Raw genomic sequence first — 22,574 nt, 5'->3', positions numbered from 1 at the left:
ATGAAGGCCCAAGACTATGTATGTGGGAAAAGACAGCAACACACTTACGTTGGGTTGGAGACGGGTGGCTTGTTGGAGACACATGATATTTTTAAATCCTTCCTGTTCTTGATTTTTCCTGGAAGACAGAAAAAAAAAAGGTATTCCTTAAAGTTCACAGAGATCAGAAGCTCTTAAATTGGGGGTCTGTGTGCTTTTAAAATAATTTTTTTTAATAACTGTATTTCAATGTAATTGGTTTCTTTTCTAATCCTACATATTTTATTATCCTGAGAAAGGGTTCATAGGTTTCCCAGACTGCAAAAAGGGTTTGGGATACACAAAAAAAGATTAAGAACCCCTAAATAGACACATGTAATAATAATAGCTGGCATTTATAGAGCATTTTTGAGGTCTGCAAAGCACTTTATTTATCTTATTTCGCTTGAGCCTCATAACCCTGCCAGGCAGGTACAAAGGACTTATCCTCAGTTTACAGACAAGGCCTAGAATTATGAAGTGACTGGTGCCATGGTCATACAGCAAACAGATGGCAGAGGCAGAATTTGAATCCAGGCCTTCCTGATTCCAAGTCTAGTTTTCCTTATGCCTGTCAAGACACAATTTTTTTTAGGTTGCTGCTGTCAAATTCCAGTAGTAACCCAAACTTTGCACTTCCCTTAATTACATCCCACAGGACTTCAGGTCTTCTTCCCCTCCTCCTGGACAAAATCTCCCCTTCCTCTCTTTCCCTTCTCCTCCCCACCCCTACCCCTGGCCCATCTGCTGGTAACAATTGGGAAGCTGAAGTATGAGGGTGAATGACTCTCAAGGTCAATCTCAGAAGCTGGTGTGACCTCTTGAGCCTCTCTTCCCTGCTCAGACTCCCAGCCCATGCCTCCAGCATGAAGTCACTGCAGACCCACAGCCCCTGTCAATCAGTTTCTCCACCTGGTCTGGCATTCTAGGGGCCAGGCAGCTGTCAACCTCCGTCCACCTAGCTTGTCACAGAGACCCAGGACATGACCAGGCAGGCACAAGAAAAGAGGATCTGGCAGCCTGACTGATGAGGGGGAACTACAACATTACAGTCCTGAGAGATGATGCCACCTCTTTCAAAAGGCAGGAGACTAAGGAGACGCCATTTCCTTTTCAGTTACCAAAGGTCAGAGTAGGCTGCTATGAAGAGACTACATTAGCTTGGAGTCACCCTCAAGTGACATTTACCAGTAACATTGGGCTGCCCTAAAGTTAGGGGATTATAGGCCTAGTGCTGGAAGAGTCCTCAGGGCTACTACAGCTTATTCGGAAACTGAGGCTGAGGGAGGCTACATAATTTACCCAAAGTTACCACAAAAGTTTGTACTGAGATTTAAACCCAGCTCCTCTGATTATTATATTTTCTTTCTATTATACCACACACACTGCCTCCGTCTATGATTTCTTCAACCCAGCCTTGGGTCCCTATTTCAGGGGACCCTCTACCCAGCATTTCCAAACATCAACCACAGACACACACCCCAGTCTCTCCCTCATATTGAAACTTTTAGACCATCTTTGATCAAAAACAACCCCACCTAACATCAAGAAAGTGGAGTTCTCTCTTCTGAGGCAAGCACTGGCTTGCACTATATTAACCCATATTCTTCCCATCCTGCCATCCCCCCCACCTACAATAACTTGGTCACTAACATGAAGACTATTCTGTCCCAAGCTGGAGCTCTCCTCTGGAAATGAATTACGAGAAGAGAAGGCCTCTTCTGAATTCCTGGAACTTGCTAACTGGCAAAAGCTTCATGTTCAAAAGTTTTTGAGATAAAACTGATAAAAACCCAGGTTTGCGAGACAAGCAATAACAGAACTGAAAATTAACACACTCAACTAAGAGACAAGAATCTACCATTTCTGTTCCCAGTTCAGTTAGTGACTTGGTGGCAGACAAATATCTCTGTGCTTGTTTTCCCTGTGTGTTAAGGAAGGGTCCCAGTCTGCCCAACGATGACCTCACTGAGGCGAGATGGTGGAGAGTGAAGAGAGAATGAATGAGTCAAAGAATGAATGACTCAGGGTTTGTGATTCAGGCCCTCAGAAGAAAGGTACTAAAAAGTACACTTTTTTCAGGAAAAAAGTGGAAGGGGCCAGAGTTTCAGTAGGCCAGCCACCATACAGACAGACCACATCCTCCTAAGACAGATCTAGACACAATCACTTCTATCCAGCACCAGAATAAAAGGGGTCACTGATGCTAGGGAAAAGAAAAAGGCCATTGTTGCAGTAAAAGAAAGGCCATGACCTTTTAGTCTGGAGACCTACGTCTTAAACATAGCTTATTATGTCGTAGAAAAAAAGGCTAATTTCCCATTCTCTACTGGGGACAGCCATGAGTGGAGCCATTTTGGGACCACCAAACAAAGCTTTCAGCTCTCTTCTCTAATGAAGTCCTAAATACAGCCACACTGAATTATCCTTCTGAGCTCTGCAGTCTCTATTAGGAATGTGAATGGCTCAAGGCTAAGCAGGATACAAGGTGTAATATAGAGGCAAAAGGAAGGAGCAAGGCCAAGGTGGAAAAGATAACAGTATAAGAAAAGATGGCTCCTAAAACGAAGCTATTAGACTGACTCCCAGCAACAGTTCATTTTGATTCAAGAAGCATTTATTAGGCGCCTACTGTGTGCCTGGCACCAAGCTACGTGCTAGCCATACAAAGACAAAAATGAAAACAGTCTCTGCACCCAAGAAGCTTACAAATGAGTCACTTTGGCAGGCTTCTGTAGCCACGAGAAACCTACAAAAATGGCTCAATTTAAATCCCTCAGGGTCTAGCACCCCAAACTACCCAGGTTTTCATTTGCCTAGGAAAATAGACAATTATCTTAAAACCATCTTAAAGTCCATTTCTTCCATGAAACTTTGAGATAAAGCAACTTGCCTAAGGCTACACAAATCCTTCAAATGGCAGGATTTGAACCCAGTGTCCTGTCCACTGTACCAACATGTAGATCAGTTTCATCTCCCCAACTACTATCACTTTATTGAGAGTCAGGATTCCATGGTACAATCTGTTCTCCCAAGGTGCTGCAGGCACTTAAATGAATTCTCCCGGGCTCCCCAGGCAGAGGTCTCATTCAAGGACACTGCTTCTGCAGACACAGCTCTAAATCATCAAAGATTCGCTTGACGAACGTGCTTGTGTGGAGGTGCTCTAAGTCCTGGGATCTCCCTGGACCCACAGCTGACAGTCAGATCCAGGCAGGGAGTTTTGCCAGAGGCTTGTGTCCCTTACTGCTAGGTCAGCTCCCTGTCTCTCTCAGTTTGGGACACTAGAGGTCGCCATGGCCTTGGAATTGTCAATGGGCTCAATTAGAACAACCCACAGGGTACGCTGTTCATTCTTCTCTGCTCCTTTAGGTAAAGTTCACACCAAAAAAAGGTCTAGCCAGAGCATCAGTACTGGAATCACGACCATCAATGTAAACTCTCATAAGGAACAGACAATTACAGACAGAAGGGATCAGCAGTCCAATTCAGTTCAACAAATATGTAAGCATCTACTACATTCAGATGAGTATTGACTGGGAAGCCCAATGGCTTTGGAGTCAATGATTTCCTATTACCTCTAGGTCCAAAAAATTCTATGGCTTTTATTGTTGTTCAGTCCTTTCAGTTGTGTCCGACTCTTGTTGACCTCATTTGGGGTTTTCTTGGCAAAGATACTTGAGTGGTTTGCCATTTCCTTCTGCAGCTCATTTTACAGATGGGGAAACTGAGGCAAACAGGGTGAAGTGACTTGCCCAGGGTCATCTAGCTAGTAAGTGTTTGAGGCTGAATTTGAACTCAAGAAGAGTCTTCCTGACTCCACGCCAAGCACTCCGTCCACTGAGCCACCTAGCTGCCCTTTAAAGCCCTTCACAACTTAGCCCCTTCCCACCTCTCCAGTCTTCTTACATCTTAATCCCCTATACTTACTGTTTGATCTCCTGGTTCTCCAATTTGACACCCCATCTCTCTCCTGACTCCAGGCATTCATACTGGCTATTTCCCATGCCTGGAATCCTCTGCCTCCTCACCTCCACCTTTTGGCTTCCCTCAAGTCCCCACCAATATCCCACCTTCTGGGAGAGGCCTCTTCCAGGGCTCCTCGATCTTACTGCCTTCCCTCTAAAACCACCCCCAAGTTATCCCCTACATACCTGGTTTGTACATAGTTGTTTATATGTTGTTTACTCCACTAGATGGTGAGCCCTTTAAGAGTAGGAACTGGTTTTTGCCTTTCTATGGATCCCCAAAGATTAGCACAGGACTTAGCACACAGTAGGTGCTATATAAATGTTTGTTGACCGACTGGGTTCAAATGTCAACTCTGCTACTTATTGCCTATGTGATCTCAGCTTAGTTACTTAACCTCTTGCCAAGAGAGGTTCCTTATCTATAAAATAAGGAGGTTGGACCAGATGACCTCTGAGGCCCCCTCCAGCTCTACGTCCATCACTCCACCGCGATAGAGACGTAACATGGTAGGTACGCCCATTTGGTAACACATTACAAACAAGGAACTAAAAACTGGCATAAGATGTCAAAGAAGTCCAGATGAAAAAGATGAGTTGGTTACATGGGAGAGGGAGGGTTAACTGCTAAACAGCCTAGAGTACTCCTCAGCTATCCTCTCCAGGTCAAGAGAAATCAAGGCAGGCCCCCAGCACATTGACAGAACCCAACATTCTATGGGGAACCTAAGGAAGGAAATGGACAAGAGTCACACAGGATGGGCAGCCATGGATGGGTTGTGAGGTCAACAGAATAGCCACATCAATGAGATCACAGAGAACGATAACAGCAGCTAAAAACATATATAGTGCTTATTACTATGTGCCAGGCACCAAGCTAAGCGCTTTACATTTATTATCTCATTCGGTCCTCCTGGAACGTAGGTGCTATTATCCTCATTTTACAAATGTGGAAACTGAGGCAAACAAAGGTTAAATAGCTTGCCCAGAATCACACAGCTAGTAAGTGGCTAAGGCCACATTTGAATTCAGGTCTCCCTGATTCCAGGCTCCGTGCCACCTGCTACCCTTATACCACCAAGCTGTCCACAATTCCATCTGAGTATCTAAGTATATGCAGGGCATTGATTTAGGCATAAAAAGCAGAAAAATATGACCTGGAAGAAGCAGTAGAGTAAAGAAAAAGCCTCAGAGAGCGAGAAGCCCTGGGTTCAAATCCCAGCTCTCCCATCCTCTAGCTCTGTGATTGTGGGCACTTAACTTCTCAGTCTCAGTTTCCTAATCTATAAAAATGGGGATATCACTCATGCTACTTATTTTATCTTGCAGAGCTGCTTCAAAGGAAACATTTCATACAATTTATAGTGACTTAAGAACAGGAGATTACACACACAGAAAGCAAGAGAACAAGAAATTAGGATGAGAAGACACAAGGAAAGTATTGCTAGATGGAACTACAATCAAGACAAACTTACTGTTATTATATATTATTTAAATATACTGTATTACACAGTATTATTATAGACTTCTTATATGCATATTGTAATACTGATAAGAAGAGCTCAGGATCAAAAAGGATGAAGCAAGGTCAAACACAGAGCAAATCCTTCCTGAGAACCAGGGATGTTAAAAGGATCGGGTCAGAAGTCAGGTCACATGAGAGGTGACACTCTCCACTAAAAACTTTAAGGATCCACCGGAGAGCAATTAAATTCCACAGTAATGACACTCTAACAGTGAATTAATTCACCACTTTAATAAAAAAAAATGCCTTGATTCACTTCTTAAAGAGGCCTATTCAGTGAATGGATGTTGCCTCACTCAAAGTGAGAACAAAGTGAGAAAAGACCTTAGCTTAAAAGGACCAGGGTCTCCCGCTGCATCCTGGGGCATCTCCAATCACCCTGATGAATATCTGGCCACTGCACCCAAATGGCTCTGGAGGAGAATGTGAGGCTGGTGACTTTGCACAGCCCTCTCTCATTCAAATCAAAGTCAATTGCAAGTCACGTCATCGCCTTCCTGATGTCATGGTCCTCTTGGGGAACGAAAGACAAACCACAACCACACATAAACAACAATTCACCCCTATGTGAGATTGGGCTGTTTTTTGTTCAGTCATTTCAGTCGTGTCTGACTCTTGGTGACCCCATTTGGGCTTTTCTTGGAAAAGACAATGGAGTGGTGGTTTGCCATTTCCTTCTCCGGCTCATTTTACAGATGAGTAAACTGAGGCAAACAAGGTTAAGTGACTCGCCCAACCTCACAAAACTAGTGTCTGAGGCCAGATTTGATGATGAGTTTTTCTGATTCCAAACCCAGTGCTCTATCCACTGCCCCCGAGCTGCCTCGGGCCCTACTATAGGTTGATGGTAACTCCCAGGAATACAGTGCCATCTAGTTCAACCCATACACTAAAAAGAATCCCCCCTACAGCATACTTGACCACTCTGGGCACAACCCAAGGCTTTGTTCTGAGCTGTCCTCTGTCTGGAAACTCATCAGCTTCCATGGGCTCAGTGATGACACCCAGTTCTATCTATCTAGCCCTGGTCTCTCTTCTGAGCTCCACTTCTACATCTGTCAGTCAGCTAGCATTTATTAAGCACCTACTATGTGCCAGGCACTGTGCTAAATGCTAGGGATAAGAACGGGGGGAAAAAAAAAACCACAGTCCCTGCTCTCAAGGAACTCATGGTCTGATGGGAGAAAACAACATGCAAATAACTATGTACACACAAGATCCATATGGATAAGATACATGTAGGATAAATTGGGAGTAGTATTAGAAGGAAGGTATCTTAGGATTAAGAAGACTAAGAAAGGCTTTTTGGAAAAGGTAGGCTCTTAGTTGAGATAAGAAGGAAGCCAGGGAAGCCAAGAGGCAGAGACAAGGAGAGAGCTTTCTAGACATGGGGGACAGCTAGTGAACACATCTGGAGTCAGTGTCCGAGGAACAGCAAGGAAGCCAGGGTCACTGGATCACACAGTAAGTAAGATCACACACAGAGTAAGGTCTAAGCAGACCAGGAAGGCAGGAAGGGGCCAGGTCCCAAAGGGCTTTATAAACCAGAGGATTTAACATCTGATCTCAGAGGTGATAAGGAGCCAACTACCAGATATTTCCAACCGGATGTCCCATAGGTATCTCATTATCTTTTCCCCCAAAGTCACTTCTCTTCCAAATCTGTTATTTCTGTCAAAGGCATCATCATTCTTTCAGTTACTTATGTTTGTAACCTTGGAATCATCTTTAAATTTTCAGCACTTTCAGCATGGTAAAGTGAGTGCCTTTAGAGGCCCAGGGGTCAAATCCTGCCTCAGAAGCTTATTACCTAGGTAACCACAGGCAAGTCCCATAGAAGCCTCAGTTTCTTCATCTGTAAAATGAAGAGGAAGGACCAGAAAGCCTCTGAGATCCTTTCCAGCTTGAGATCTCTGATCCCATGATTCTCACCTCCCATATCCAACCAACTGTGATGTTTTGTTGTTTTTCTCTCCACAGCTCGTCTTGCATCTTCTCCATTCTCTTTACTCATACCACGACTACCCAGCACAGGCCCTCCTCACGCCTGGCTGGAACTCTCGTTTCAGCTTCCCCTCTCCCCAACCCAGGCAAGCAGGATTAACTGACTTGCCCAGGGTCACACAGCTTGTAAGTGTCTGAGGCCAAATTTGAACTCAGGTCCTCCTGACTCCAGAGCCAGTGCTCTGTGCACTGCACCACCTAGCTGCCCAATGGATCTCTTGCAATAGCCTAGCCTCCTCCTTAGTCTCCGTATCGTCTTTCCCTTCTCCAAACCATCCTCCACTCAGCTGTCAGTGAAAACATGGCTCTATTATAGAACATACAAATGCATTGGCAAGTGACAACAACTAACACAAATAGACAATAGTGACACTTCAGAAGAGACTATATGACAAGCTTAACAAATACAAAATGATAATGGCACCCAAGAGGTGGGGGATCACAGAAGGCTTCTTGGAGGAGGTGGCATGTAAGCTGGACCCTGAAGGGTGGCTAGAAGTGGTTATTGTTCAGAAGTCTCTATACCTAGACTTTTGATTGAGCACAATCTTCTTTTGAAAGGGCAGGGGGACGGGGCAGCTAGGTTGTGCAGTGGATAGAGCACCGGCCCTGAAGTCAAGAGGACCTGAGGTCAAATCTGGCCTCAGACCAAACACTTGACACTTACTAGCTGTGTGACCCTGGGCAAGTCACTTAACCCCAACTGCCTTGAAAAAAAAAAAAGGGCAGGGGAATAAGGCAGCTGGGTGACGCAGTGGGTAGAGCATGAGTCAGGAGGACCTGAGTTCAAATGTAGCTTCAGATACTTACTAGCTGTGTGACCCTGGGCAAGTCACTTAACCCCAAATGCCTAAAAAAAAAAAAAAGGGCAGGGGAAGTGAGCCCAGGCAGGCCCTACAAGTATAAGAAAATGGCAAGAGGTCAGGAAAGCATTCACACAATCATAAGATCACACATCTAAATCAGAAAGGTATCTAAGAGGACACTTAGTGAATCTTGGGAACATTTTACAGTTAAGGTAAATACGATTCAGAGTGAATACATTATAGCCAAGGCCCCAGGAATACTAAGCATCAATGTCAGGATTTGAACTCAGGTTCTCTGTCTCCAAATTAGATGCTCTCTCCCTGGCACCATGCTGGAAATTGACTTAAACTGAAGACCTAACAAATTGGAAACTAGGACAGAATTCTTCCTTTCCACCCATGACTTAAACAGGAGAAGCATCTAAGAGCAGGGCAGCAAGAGAAGTATCTTGGGCTGAGAAAAGAGGCTTAGCCTCCTCTCCACTACCTGCCAAGATAAGGGGCTGCCCTGAGGTGGCTAATTCAGACCAACCCCAAGAAAATGAAAAAGCACATTTCTTTAAGTCAGAACAGCTCTGGCTGAGTACAATATCCCAAGGCCTTCTGGGCTCACTGAATTAGACCTCTGCTCTGTCCTTGGAAGCAACAAAAAGTCAAGGACCCTTGCCAAGCACCCAGCCCTCTGCAATGCTGCAACCCCTTTCCTTAACATTATTCTCTATTCTCTGCCTTTTCCTCAACCAAGGATCACAAAGAAAGAACCTATTTACCAGTGCTGTTTTTACTCAGCTGCAAGAGGGAGAGGTCTAAATCTAGAGGAAGTCTAACTATGCCAACACATCTGCAGACACAAGGCATGGGTCCCAACTTGGAAGGGGGTGGGGAAGTGGTAGTGATGATCTGGGTCTGTTCCCCACTTCCTGCCCAGCCCAGAAAGGATACGCATCCTTTCTTCTGCAGGAAGCCAAGAAGTTCTCCCAATAAGCACAACTGATCCCTCTGTAATAGTGGCCTGGGGAAGCCATATATAGTGAGAAAAGCACAATGGGGTCTGGAGCCAGAGGTCCAAGCTCCTGATCTTCGGTGGCTTTGGTCTCTCTGGGCCTTACTTTCTTCCTCTATAAAATGGGGACATAATAATTCCTGCCATACCTATGCTAAGGTAAACTTGATAATGCACATTTTGTTTAGAGCCATTTTTTACAGGTATTTGGAGGGGTTTGGGGAACAGCTCAAGCAAGTCACTGCTTCTACTCCGCCATCTTGGTTCCGCCAATAATGCACAATTTGAAGCATAAAAGACAAAAGCGCTGATATTTAAACATAGCTCTAGGGTTTTACAAAGCAGTCGCCATGCCGCCTTCTCCTCAGACTCTCACAATAACCCTGTGAAGGTGCTCGCTAAAGATTATCCTTGGTTCCATTGAACAGATGGGAAAATATCTCAGAATGGTAAAGTGACAGGTTCTTCAACCATCCATAGCTAATAAGTGTCAGGATCTGGATAGGGATGCAAGTTTCTCCTGCAGCAAAGTATAAACCTCCCAGACAACAAGGAATGCTTTGCTTTTGTCTCTGGGTCCCTAATACCTCTCCCAGTGCCTTACACAGAACAGGGCCTTAAAGTAAAGGTCTGCTGAGCTGAACAGCATTAACTCCAGGTCCAGAGGTTTCCCCATTATACTGCAATGCCCTAAACACAACTGGCTAGCTAGCTCCCATTTCAAGAATAACCTACAAAATCAGGCCTCTCGGGCTATCATCCCCTAGCCCTTCAGTGCCTGAGAGCCCATCTGAGTGGGAAGTACCCAAGGGCCCAGCTGTCCCAGGGCCACTCTTGCCAACAGGCAAGATTTCCCCAGCTAGGAGCCACTCACCTCCAGGTCCCACTAACCAGGAAGCTATAAATAGGACCAGAAGAATGCAGCTCAGCTGACCTGGGGTGGAGATCAATTCAGCTTTCAATGACCCAAGAGAAGAAATTCCCAGACTAATTTGTATTGCTTTTTAAAGTTCTTTCTTTTACAAAATTCAAGATACCAGCAGCCTGGCAAGAAGTGGTTGTAAAAGGCTATAGGACACCTGGCACAGCAGAGCCAGAGGGCTCTCTCCTGGGCCTTGGGCTACCTCCCAACCCTCTCCTTCACTCCATTCACTTTTTTTTGTTGTTTTTTTGGTTAGGCAGTGGGGTTAAGTGACTTGCCCAGGGTCACACAGCTAGTAAGTGTTATGTGTCTGAGGCCGTATTTGAACTCAGGTCCTCCTGAATCCAGGGCCGGTGCTCTATCCTCTGTGCCATCTAGCTGCCCCCCACTCCCCATTAACTTTTTAAGCAAGCATTTATTGAACATCTATGTGCCTCGAACTAGATACAAAAACAAAAACAACAGTCTCTGCCCTCAAGGAACTAATATTCTTCAGAGCGGGGCACAGGGGAGAAACAATATCTACACAGATAAATGAACAGAAATTATTTACAAAATAAATAAAAGGTAATCTCAAGAGGAGGGAACTAGCAAGTGAAGATATTAGGAAGAGCTTCATGTGGAGGTGGCACTTGAGCTAAGCCAAGACATTTCATAAGGGACCTTGCAGTTAGGAAGACTTGGATTCAAATCCTACCCCAGCCTCCTCACCTGAGAGAGGTGTGACGATGCGCAAGTCAAATAACCTCTCTCTTAACTTCTGGTAAAATGAAGGGGGGAATGACTTTCCAGCTCCAAGTTGATGCTTCAATGATCCCAAGAGGCAGGTGAGGAGGGAAAGCATCTTAGCCTTTACAAAAGCACAGAGATGGAATGTGGTGTACCAGGGACAGCCAGTTTTGCTACAACATAGAGTATGTGAGAAAGAGAGTAAAATGTACGAGGCCCAGAAGAGGTAAGCTGGAGCCAGATTCTGAAGGGCTTTAAATACCCAAAGTGGGGGGGGGGGATGTGTATTTTATCCCAGAGGCAAGAGGGAACCACGAGACTTTGCTAAGCTGAGGGACAAGTTTCTGGGCTGTGAAAGGTAACTGCTCTCTTAGAAAAGTTAAGCCATCAAACAACCCAAAAACACACCAAAAAAAGACCTCCTCCTCCCCTCAGGAATTTGGAGGGAGGAAGAGAAGTACCCTGACGGGACAGAGCCACACAGGCTCCCCAGTATATCCCAGTAATAAGCCTCTCCTGCCTCTCTCTTCACAGCCTGAGACCTAAAGTCCTACATTAATGAGACCTCCTACAGGCTATGCCTTCCAAAGCCGGTCAAGACCCCAAAGAAACTGCCCCATCCTAAATTCATCAAATTAGAATTAGGAGCTAGACCTAAAGCTTTCCTCAGGGACCTAGAAACCCTAGAGAGTCATGAACATCATCACCACCAGCAGTATACCACCCCAGGGATACACCCACATGGTGTGTGGAGCTTTCCAGCACAGGACAGCCATGATCCTATTAAAGCTTAAGATTGCATTAAAATTTGGGGGGTATTCTGTATGTGTGTGTATGCATCTAGATATACATGGGTACATATATAGATATACAAAATCTGTTTTTTACAAATCATATTTTAAGTGCATTAGGAAGCTCGCAGTTTCATAAATCATTCAGGGAATCCTTTTCCCAAGAACTCTTTTGTAATATTGTTGGGTAATAGAAAGACACTAAATTTGTAATCAGAAGACCAGGGTTTGAATCTCAGTCCTGCCACTTACTTACTTACTGGCTGTGTGACCTTGGACAAATCATTTAACCTCTTCTTGGCATCAGTTACCTCATCTGTGACATGGGAGTGAAATACTTGCATGACCTACCTTATAAGAGATCAAAAGATATAACATATGTAAGGCACTATATGAGGCAATTATGACAGTCACCTAAACAATCAATTTGGTGATTTCAGGTTTTTACACGTAGACTTCTGCATGTTTTGTTTTGGTGTTTCCCTCCCTTCCAAACAAGGCACTTGTGTTATAGATGGGGACAATATAAGCATTGTGAGTAATAAGGTATATGTTTCTAAATCTGACCACACCTTAAATCAGTGACCAAATCTAGGCTAAAACTCAGGACCAACAGAAGAGCAAGAAAGCCTCCCCAGCCCTTCCCCTCGCCCCACTCCCCTCAGCCTCTGTCTTCTATGGAAGTTATAGAATAAGAGACAGTATGTGGTGTAATCATATAACTGAAAAGGCAGCCATGTGGAGTATGCATAAACACAAAGGAAAACTTCTTTAAGAGATTGCTTCCAAGACTCACATGAACTGATGCTGAGTGAAGTGAGCAGAACCAGGAGAACAGTGGACACAGTAATAGCAACATTGTGTGATGATTAACTATCACAGACTTAGCTATTCTCAACAATACAATGATCCAAAGCAATTCCAAAAGACTCATGATGGAAAATGCTATCCACATGCAGAGAAAGAACTATGGAGTCTATAATGTGAAAATACATTTAATATGAATGTATCCATACAGCCTATATCAGATTGCATACTGTCTTAGGGAGGAGGGGAAAGGAGGGGGGAGAAAATTTAAAACTCAAAATCTTGTGGAAGTGAATGTTGAAAATCAAAAGTTAATTAATTAATAAAAACAAAGGACAACAACCAAACCAAAAAAAAAAAAAAAAAACAAAAAGAACTATGGAGTCTGAATGCGGATAGAAGCATACTATTTTCACTTGTTTTTTTGTGGCATTTCCCTTTTGTTCTGTTTCTTTCACAACATAACTAATGTAAAATATGTTTACATGATTACACATGTATAACCTATATCAGATAGCTTGTGGTCTTGGGGAAGGGGGATGGGAGGGAAGAGGGGGGGAAAAATTTGAAACTCAAACTCTTATAAAAAAATGTTGAAAATTATCTTTGCATGTAATTAGAAAAAATAAAATACTATTTACAAAAAAAAACAAATTTCACCCTAGTGTAAATATTTTAAAAGATAAATTCTAGAAAATAAATATTTATAATTAAAATGCTAACCAATAAATCTTATTATATGAAGTCTATGGCCATGGTGCCAATTAAAAAAAAGAGAGGAAAACCACTTCCAAATTTAAAAATTAAAAAAAAAAGCAGTACATCACCACAGAAAAAAGAACCTAGTGTAAACAAAGCATAACATAAAAACATTTTTTTAAAAAGAGAGACCACTTCCAATCTAATAGTCATTTTAAGTCAATAGCTAACCAGTTTTAAAATCATGCTAGTCCACTATAGGTTTATTGACCCCATCCAAATCTGATCTCTTTTCCTTCTTTAGCACTTTGTAACTATCTGCACTGTGAATGCTTGCATTAAGTTAAAAATTGCTAGTATGTTGCCTTATAAGTAATACATCATTTTCCATATATATTTCAGCTTTCTAACTAGACTATAAACTCCTCAAGGGCAGGGCCAGTCTTCAACTTCTTTTGATAGCACCCAACAACACCACACATAGGGCTTTGGACAACAAAGGCATAATATCCCTAAATATCATCATCCACTAATAGAGAACATTAATACAGGTTTGTGGATTTGCAAAGTATTTTCCATAAGTTTTTCTCTTTTGATACTTCCTTATTATTTCCTTATTTTAGAGATAAGGAAAATGAAGTTAATAAAGGTTAATTGATTTGCCCAGGATCACACTGCTAGTGAATTGTTCCAGTGGGATTCAAGCCTGCTTCTTCCTAACTCCAAGTCCAGCACATTATCCGTGAAATGCCACTGGGTGGCAGAGGTCCTGTTTTAAAATTTTTGTTGTTCTTCAGTTGTTTCAATCGTGTCTGACTCTTTAGACTCCATTTGAAGTTTTCTTGGCAGAGATATTGGAGTGGCTTGCTATTTCCTTCTTCAGCTCATTTTACAGATGAGGAAACTGAGGCAAACAGGGTTAAGTGACTTGCCCAGAGTCACACAGCTCGTAAGTATCTGAGGTCAAATTTGAACTCAGGAAGATGAGTCTTCCTGACTCCAGGTCCAATGCTCTATCCACCGTGCCACTTAGCTGCCCTAAACTTTAAAATTTTAAATCCCCATAATTTGCTAGGATCTAAAGTGTTATCTTCCTAAAGATGCCAAAGGGATCTAACAGAAACCCTTACTTCACTCAATGGAGTTAAAATCCTGACAGAGGGGTTCCCTGTCTAAATTAACTTGGAGGACTCCATACTTATAATGGCAAGCTACCCACCCACCCAGCCCCATCCTGCAATTACAGAGGTAACCTACATGACTCCAGGTATTATAGCATCCACAAAGGGGAAACAGAGAGCCTGAAAACACCTGTCTCTAGGCAGAGGCCACTTAATGAAGCTTCATGCAATTCGGCAATTTGGAGTCAGAAGTTCTGGTTCTGAATCCAGCTTTGCTATTTGCTACCTATATGACTGAATAAATCATGGGGTCTCTCTGGGCTTCAGTTTCCCCTTCTGTAAAATGAGAAGATTGGACCCCATCCCTTTTCATTCCAATGTATGTATGTGTATGTCTAAGACAACTCACAAATCAGAAAGATAAAAAAAATTTTTTTTAAATCTCTTTTCCCAGTTCTATGGCAAAATATCCTTTACAAGGATGACCAAGTTACCACCCCTGCTTAGTAAATTACATTAGCTCCCTATTATCTCTAGGATCAAATAAAAACCTTTTTTTTTCTTTAAAGGTCTTCACAATTTGGGCCCTATCCTACCTTTTCAGTCCTTTTTTTTTTTTTTTAAGTGAGGCAATTGGGGTAAAGTGAATTGCCCAGGGTCACACAGCTAGTTAAGTGTCAAGTGTCTGAGGTCAAATTTGAACTCAGGTCCTCCTGACTCCAAGGCCAGAGCTCTATCTACTGCACCACCTAGCTGCCCCCTTTCCAGTCTTTTTGCACACTACTTCCTTCCCCTCACTCTGATCTATCCGACTTGCTGTTCCTCACACACCACAATCCATCTCCCCTCTTGGTGCTTTTCTATTGTCTCTCATGAACATAATGGTCTGAACATCCTTTTATGTCCTTCCCCCACCAGCTCCTAGTGCCTTCCCTTCAAAGGTTACCATGTATCTCTCTGCTTTGTTAAAAAACTTACATAGCACATGTTGTCTCTGTTGTAATATAAACTTCTGGAGGACAGACAATATTATTTGACTTTTGATTTTGTATATCCAGTGCCTAGCACAAGGACAAACATTAGGCACTTCATAAGTGCTTATTCATTGACTGAATCCTAGGAGTCTACGACCCGGGAGGGACAGCTATCCATTCAACATGTATTGAGAATCCGTCCTTTGCAGGGTAAGATACAAAATGCAGGTAAGATATGCTATCATCCCTGGCCTCATGGAGCTTTGAGTATGGGAGAGGGGATAAAGGACAAATAGATAACAAGAACACACAATAATAATACATGATAAATACATTAGAAATGTGCAAAACACAGTCACACGGCTTAAAAGGATGTGTCAAACTGGGAGTGATGCCACAGTTTCCCAGTCACTACTCTTTCCACTACATCATCCCACCCATTAACCACAGAGCTCATCTCTACATCTCAGGAAGATAGGGCCCCTTAAAGGATATGAATAAAAGAAGAATTGCAAATGATTACTAACTACATGAAACCATACACCTTATCATTAACAAAGGAAAAATACAAATCAAAGCAGTTCTAAGTCCTCACATCCAGCAAATTAGCGAATATGACAAAAGATGGGAATGCTCAATGTTGGAGTGGTTGTGTGGTAAGAGAGTCCCACTGGTATATTGCTGGTGGAAGTGTGCATCAGTATTGGCATTTTGGAATTATGAAAATAAAGTGACAAAAATGTCCATCCCTTTTGGCCCAGAGATTTCACTACGAGGCCCTATATCTCAAGGAGGTCACTGATAAGAAGCTTAAATGAACTGATGAAGAGTGAAGTAAGCAAATCCAAGCAAACAATATACACAATGACTACAACAACGTTAATGGAAAGAACAAATATAAAACAATAAAAGTGAATGTTGTAAAATTACTAAGAACAAGCAAGGCCCTGAAGAAGAACTATGAGAAGATATCCCTACCCTATTCTTTTGCATCCCTACCGTGGGTGTAGAACACTGCATATATTTTCAGACTTTTTTTGATGAATTGATCAGTTTTGATGATTTTTTTCCTCTTTTTTTTTTCTTTAAAAAATGTTATTTGTTATATGGGATGGCTCTCTGGGACGGGTGAGAGATACAGGAGAAACTGTGTAATGTTAAAAATAAAAGCTATTGGGGCAGGTAGGTGGGGCAGTGAATAGAGCACCAGCCCCGGGGTCAGGAGGACCTGAGTTCAAATCCAGCCTCAGACACATAACACTTACTAGCTGTGTGACTCTGGGCAAGTCACTTAACCCCTAATTACTTCACACACAAAAAAAAAAAAGAAAAAGAAAAGCTATCAATAAAATTTTATTTTAAAAGAGGAAAGTGAGGTCATGCAGTTAAAATATAATAATCAAAAGCCTGGCCTCAAAAAAAAAAAAGATTTGAGAATTTGTCTCTTTTCTTCGTTGCAGGTGTTGGGAGTACAGGTACAGAACATTACATATGATTTTGAATTTGTTTTGTGTTGGTTACTTTAGTGAAATCTGCTTTTTTTTTTCTTTTAAAAATTCTTTGTTTAAAAGGATGACCTTCTGGAAGTGGGGAGGAAGGAGAGAAATACTGGGAAATGCTGGTGCTGTAAAAACAAAAGGTATCAATTTAAAAAAGTTTTAAGAGAGGATTGGGCCAGGTGGTTAAGAGGGCCTCTAACCCAGACAGGAAGGTCAATAAAAACATCCCTGATTCAGCTCAGCCTAGAACTTAGCACAGTGCCTGGCACAACGCATTCTTAATAAACACTTACTGATTGACTGCTGGTTCCCTTTTGGGATCAAACTGGGATGGATGTCCTCCCTCGAGTCAGTTTCCTCCAAGCCAGGGGCTTTCCTGCTACTCTTATCAAGGGCTCAGGTTAGGAAAAAGAAACCTAAATGCATGTATGTGGTTGTCCCGCACCATGAGCCGAAGCCTGGCACCTGAGAGGTGGGTGGGCAGATTCTGACAGCTGGGCAGACTCCCACTCAGCACATCTCAGCAGTGTGTGATGAGCACTTGGGAGTGTGATGTCAAGACCATCCCAGCAGCTGCGGGCCTTTACCTTTGGAGCAGGAAACCAGCCTAAAGGAGACTACCCCTCCCCCTTCCACCTGCTCCCTGTTTCCTCCGCCCCCCCCCCCCATGACTCACCAAGGAGGCCTGCAGAGAAGCAAGGGAAGTATGAGGTCTTGGTCTTCTCCCAGAGATAACACGGTACAGTAAAAAGAGCCAGACCTGGGTTTGAATTCTGCCTCCTGGGTTTCCTGGGTGACTTTAGACCCTTAAGTCCCTTCACCCGCCAGGGCCACAGTCTCCTAATCTTTAAAAAGGAGGGGTGGGTCTGGTCAGTCTCTGAGATTCACTGGTACAGTGAAGAGAGGACTAGACTTGGAATTAGGAAGACCTGGGCTCGGGTCCCATCTTTACCACTTTACTACCTGTGTGACCAGGGGTAAGCCACAACTTCTCAGGTCTTTAGTTTCCTCATCTGTAAAATAGGGAGTTGGATTAGATGGTCTCTTAGGTCCCTTTCAGCTCTAAATCTATAGTCCTATAATTCCTTCTTCCTCCTCCTTTGACACCTCCCCCACCAAAAAAAAAAAAAACATTCAACAATGATTTGGAAGTCATTCGGCTGGATTTCCTAAATCACATGACCTCAAAGACAAGCACTTCCTCCTTCTGGGCTTCTTCTCTGAGGCCTCTCTGTAGCCTCCAGCCTTAACAGATCTATTAACTTCCTCGACTGACAGGTCAATCATACTTGCCCGTCACCCAAACTATGCACATACTCCCCCCCCTCTGAATGGTATCCCAGATTTCTTGGCATGGACAATTCACCTCATTGATTCCACCTGGCCCCAATGCATCAGTCAGAGGAAAGCCAGGAGCACAGGGCCAACATCAGAAAATGCAGTTGTTTGACCGAACTGACCTTTGAAACAGCACCTCCTCCCCAGTGCCCAGGCCACCTGCAGGTTAGGCTGGGGAAGCCCCACCCCCCCACCCCCAGGACCCAAACACTCCAGGTGCAGAACAAAGACCGAGAGCTTCCAACCCTGGATTTCCTAGAACTCTAGTGCCCCATCAATCAACTGCCATTAATTGGTCTCTTGCACAAGGAAAAACCACTAAATACAAGGACCTGGGTTTAAGGGAAAAGGATAAAGAAGTAGGTGTACATTTAGGGAAGAGGGAAGAAGGAGGAAGGCCAGGAATCCTAGTGCCCCTGAAGACACAAGAACAGGATCTAGGTGGCCATGGATAAACTGAGCAACTTCAAAACAGCTTTAAGCTAAGGAAACACTGCAAAGAAGCTTAAAAGGGGGGGGGGGGGGCCTTGCAATTACCCTCAGCAAAGCTGACAATACCACAGCCCAGAAATGAGTAAATCAATGTGGTTAAGGGAGTAAGAATGCTAGTGAATAGTTTGTGTTGGAGCAAAGTCTTTCAGACAAATTAACTTATCTCCTTGCTAGGGATAAAAAAAAATTGTTATGCACACATAAATGGATAAAACAGCACCACTGGTGGTGGGGAGGAGGTGGGAATAAACATTCTATAGATACATACACATCATATCTGCATTCATAACAGGGCAGTAGAAAAGTAATCTTTACAAAAGAGCTCCACCACCACCACCACCACCATTGTGCTCATCACCTGTTCCACCTCTGCTGAATCAGGCTAGCGAACTGCAAAGTCTGCACGTCCCTTCATCCATGCAAGGCCTGCCCAGTTCAAGGGAGGTGGGGAGAGGGAGGGGCCTTGGCTGTTCAGGAAACACCCAAGCTAGCACCCACCCTTGCCCACCAAGCTCCACTTAAAAGAAAAACAAGAACAAAAACCAAAATACTCCCACTCAATCGTGCAGCCAGGCAAACTGTAGTTTGTTGTTGTTGGGTTGTGGTGGTGTTTTTTTTTTTCCCCTGAAATCATCCCAGTCAACTCTCTACCTACCTACCCACCCAACACTGGCTTTCCAAGCAAATCACTGGCAATACACATTTGCATTTTCCACTTGGGGGATCCTCCAGGGGAAGGGAAAGAGCAGGCAACCAACGCATTGTTAAAGCAAAGGTGAAAATACCACCAAATGAAATTAAATAATCCTTGTTTAAATAACTAAACTACACTAGGGCTCCCTCGATCGCACCCCTCGCCACCCTACCCCCATTTCCACAGGTTTCCAACATTGCAACATATACCTTGCCTTTTGTCCATGGCTTCCCAGAAATGAAGTAGAGAACCAAGCAAGTCTAGGGGCAGGAGGGGTGGAAAAAGGAGCCTAAGAGTCGAACTCAAAAGCCCTTCCAGCAAAACATCATTAAGGCTTACTTCCCAAACAGGCACAACAAAAAGGTAGGTGCACCGGAAAGGTTGATGGCCTTTTGCAAGTGACCTGGGGTTTCTGCCCCGATGCCCCGCTTCCCTTCTCTCTCCTGACCCAAAGCAATTGGATCGTTGTAGGATTCCTAATCCTGCAGCCCAGGTCGGAAGGGGCAGAGGCTGGGAAAGGTAGATAGAGGGGAGATTGAGTGCTCTCTCTCTGGTAGGCAGGAGCCGTGGCAGCTGAAGTTGGGCAGTTCCAGCTTAGATTACACTTGAAAGCACAGTTGTAAAAGCTGCAGCAGTTAACCAGCAAGTGACGTAAAACAGGAAACTGGACAGAAGCCAGAAAACATGGAGGCGCTGAAGCACAGGATTGTTTAAAAAAAAAAAAAGGGAACACACACAGCGAGAGAAAAACTTTCTGGATCATGACACGTGTTATGGAGACTACACTGGGCGCTTTTTATTTTAAATGTTCTTTTCTGAAAGGTCTTTTTCTGGAAAGGAGACAAATGAATGTTGCAGCGTCCTGTTTCTAAAGTGACTTCAGCTTGAATTCTCAACACTTAAGCCAACTTTTGCAATTTTTCTACCCTATGAAATACTCCTTTTTGGCACCCTGGGAAATGTCCCTCCTGGCCTCCAGGTGCTATCAGAAGCTGCTTGGGTCCAGTGCACACAAACCTACGCCAATTCCATCCCACCCCTCCCACTTCCCAACTAGTTTCAGTTGGGCTAAAAGTCTGCAAAAAACACAGCTTCCCCTTGCCTGCTGCTAAACCCAGTTCGTAAGAGTTCTGGAAAAGCTGGCTAGGTCCCCAGGAAAAATGCTTCAGGAACAGAATTCTTTATTTCTTAAAGTGCATGATCCAACATGACTTTCTTTAGCGTAATATGCTGGTGCATGAAAAGCAACCAGCTGCTTGTCCTTGCATTGGACAGCAGGCACCCTCCTCCAAGATGGGATTTAAACTTGGAGAGATAATGTACCCAGCCAAGTCAGGCAGTAACTGCCCTTTTTCCAAACTGTGCAAGTATCTCCCCATCACTCCTGCTTTCGGAGTATCTCCAGAAACAGAGAAGTCATTGGGAGCCTGTTCTGCAAGAGAAATTGTGTTTATTTCCCCCTCCTGATGATTCACCTCCCCTATCAGTTTCGGGGCAGCCTGCAGTCCAACCCACAGCACTGCAACCTGCGTCAAGAGTGAAACTAGAGCCCTTTGGAGGCTGAGAGTACCAGCTGCCAGTGTAAAGAAGTACAGGCTGCCATGCCAATTTAACAGCTCTGAAAAATAAAAAAAAATAGAAAACAACAACACATCAGCCTTGTTTAAAGTGAATAAGAGGCAGGGAGCACTGGGCCACAGGTTATTTATTCTGGATAACACAGATGTCAAAGCACCCTGGTCTGGAGGTGACCAGATCTGAAGTTTATTTGTCCTGCAAGTGCCGTGCAAATCACAGGGTCCTAACAACAGATCGGGACAAACCATGGAAACTTCATTCTAGACTGCAAGGGCACAGCATGTCCAAAAAACAATCTGCAGAGGGGGGCTGGAAAAAATAGGCAATGTGGGGCTGGCTTTCAGACACTGGTTAGGGAATGATATGTTTCAACCGCAGGTATCTCCTGGCCACCCCTTTCAAATCTCTTCTTCATTTTTCTTGCTCAAGTGCCCCCATTCCTCAAATCAGGCTTCCTTGCAAAGACTTAATGGAAATAAACCTGGCATGCACATTTCCTTGTCAACAGTATGCTCCTGTTTCAAAATCCGGTAAAATGGAGCATATGGGGTACATGTATGAAAAGTCAAGAGAGAAACTCCAGGACCAGAGAGAGCCAGATAATATGCAGAGAATCAGCCAGGAAAAGGGGCAGTTTAAAACATAGGACTCTTAACTTTGTGTGAACTTCTTTCTGTGTGTGTGTGTGTGTGTGTGTGTGTGTGTTTTAAAAATAAGTATATTGATATTTTTATTTCAATATAATTGGTTCCCTTTTAATTTGGGGTTCTATGCATTTAAAAACATCATTCTGAGAAAGAGCCCATAGGTTTCACCAGACTGTCAAATGGTCCATGACAGAAAAAAAAAGTTAAGAACTCCTGATTTACACCAAAGTCAGATTTCTCTAAAATTAGCCAAAGAGGAAAAGCTCCAGGAGGCAATGAACTACTAAACAAGTCCTTAGATCATCATAACCATCATTTGTATAGTGCTGTAGGGTTTATAAAGCACATTACAAATAATATTTCACTGTATCTTCACAACAACCCCGGGAAGTAGGTGCTGTTATTATCTCCATTTTTTTGTTGTTTAGACATTTCAGTTACAGCTGACTCTTTGTGACCCCTTTTGGGGTTTTCTTGGTAAAGGCACTGGAATGGTTTGCCATTTCCTTCTCCAGTTCATTTTACAGATGGGGAAACTGAGACCAACAGGGTTAAGTGACTTGCCCAAAGTCACACAGCTGCTAAGTATCTGCCACATTTGAACTCGGGTCTTTCTGATTCCAGGCCTAGTGCTCTATCCACAGCATAACCTAGCTGCTCTTTCACCATTATACAGATAAGAAAATGGGAGCAGGCAGAGGTTAAAGTGACCTGCCCAGAGTCACACAGCTGCTAAGTATCTGAGGTGGAATTTGAACTCAGATCTTCCTGAATCCAGATCTAGTGCTTTATCTATCTTTAGTTGCTCACCTACACACAAACACACACACACACACACACTATATGCGAGATGCTATGGAGATTCAAAACAATAACCATCACTTGCAGCCTATGTAGAATCTTAGAATTCAAACCTGAGAAATGATCTAGTCCCATCTGTACATTTTACAGATGAGGAA

At 43.5% G+C, this 22,574-nt stretch overlaps 1 protein-coding gene across 2 annotated transcripts in view; it reads right to left on the bottom strand.

Moving 5' to 3' along the window:
• Nucleotides 1-22,574, bottom strand: part of MAP2K3 (mitogen-activated protein kinase kinase 3) — a 76,921-nt gene that overhangs the window by 27,667 nt on the left and 26,680 nt on the right. The window contains exons 1-2 of one of the 2 annotated variants that reach the window (XM_027874543.1): nt 19,600-19,974; nt 49-118 (exon numbers count right to left, since the gene is read on the bottom strand). In XM_027874543.1, the coding sequence (XP_027730344.1) occupies nt 49-118; nt 19,600-19,615 (86 nt within the window). In that variant the 5' untranslated portion in view covers nt 19,616-19,974. Of the gene's footprint in view, nt 1-48; nt 119-19,599; nt 19,975-22,574 lie in introns of those variants that run through there. The other variant, XM_027874542.1, reaches the window with a different exon arrangement.

This window comes from Vombatus ursinus, unplaced genomic scaffold, assembly GCF_900497805.2.
Source record: "Vombatus ursinus unplaced genomic scaffold, bare-nosed wombat genome assembly UNPS02014807.1, whole genome shotgun sequence".
NCBI classification, from domain to species: Eukaryota; Metazoa; Chordata; class Mammalia; order Diprotodontia; family Vombatidae; genus Vombatus; species Vombatus ursinus.
The sequence above is the reverse complement of the archived record's forward strand: the minus strand, read 5'-3'. Positions and strand labels throughout refer to the sequence as shown.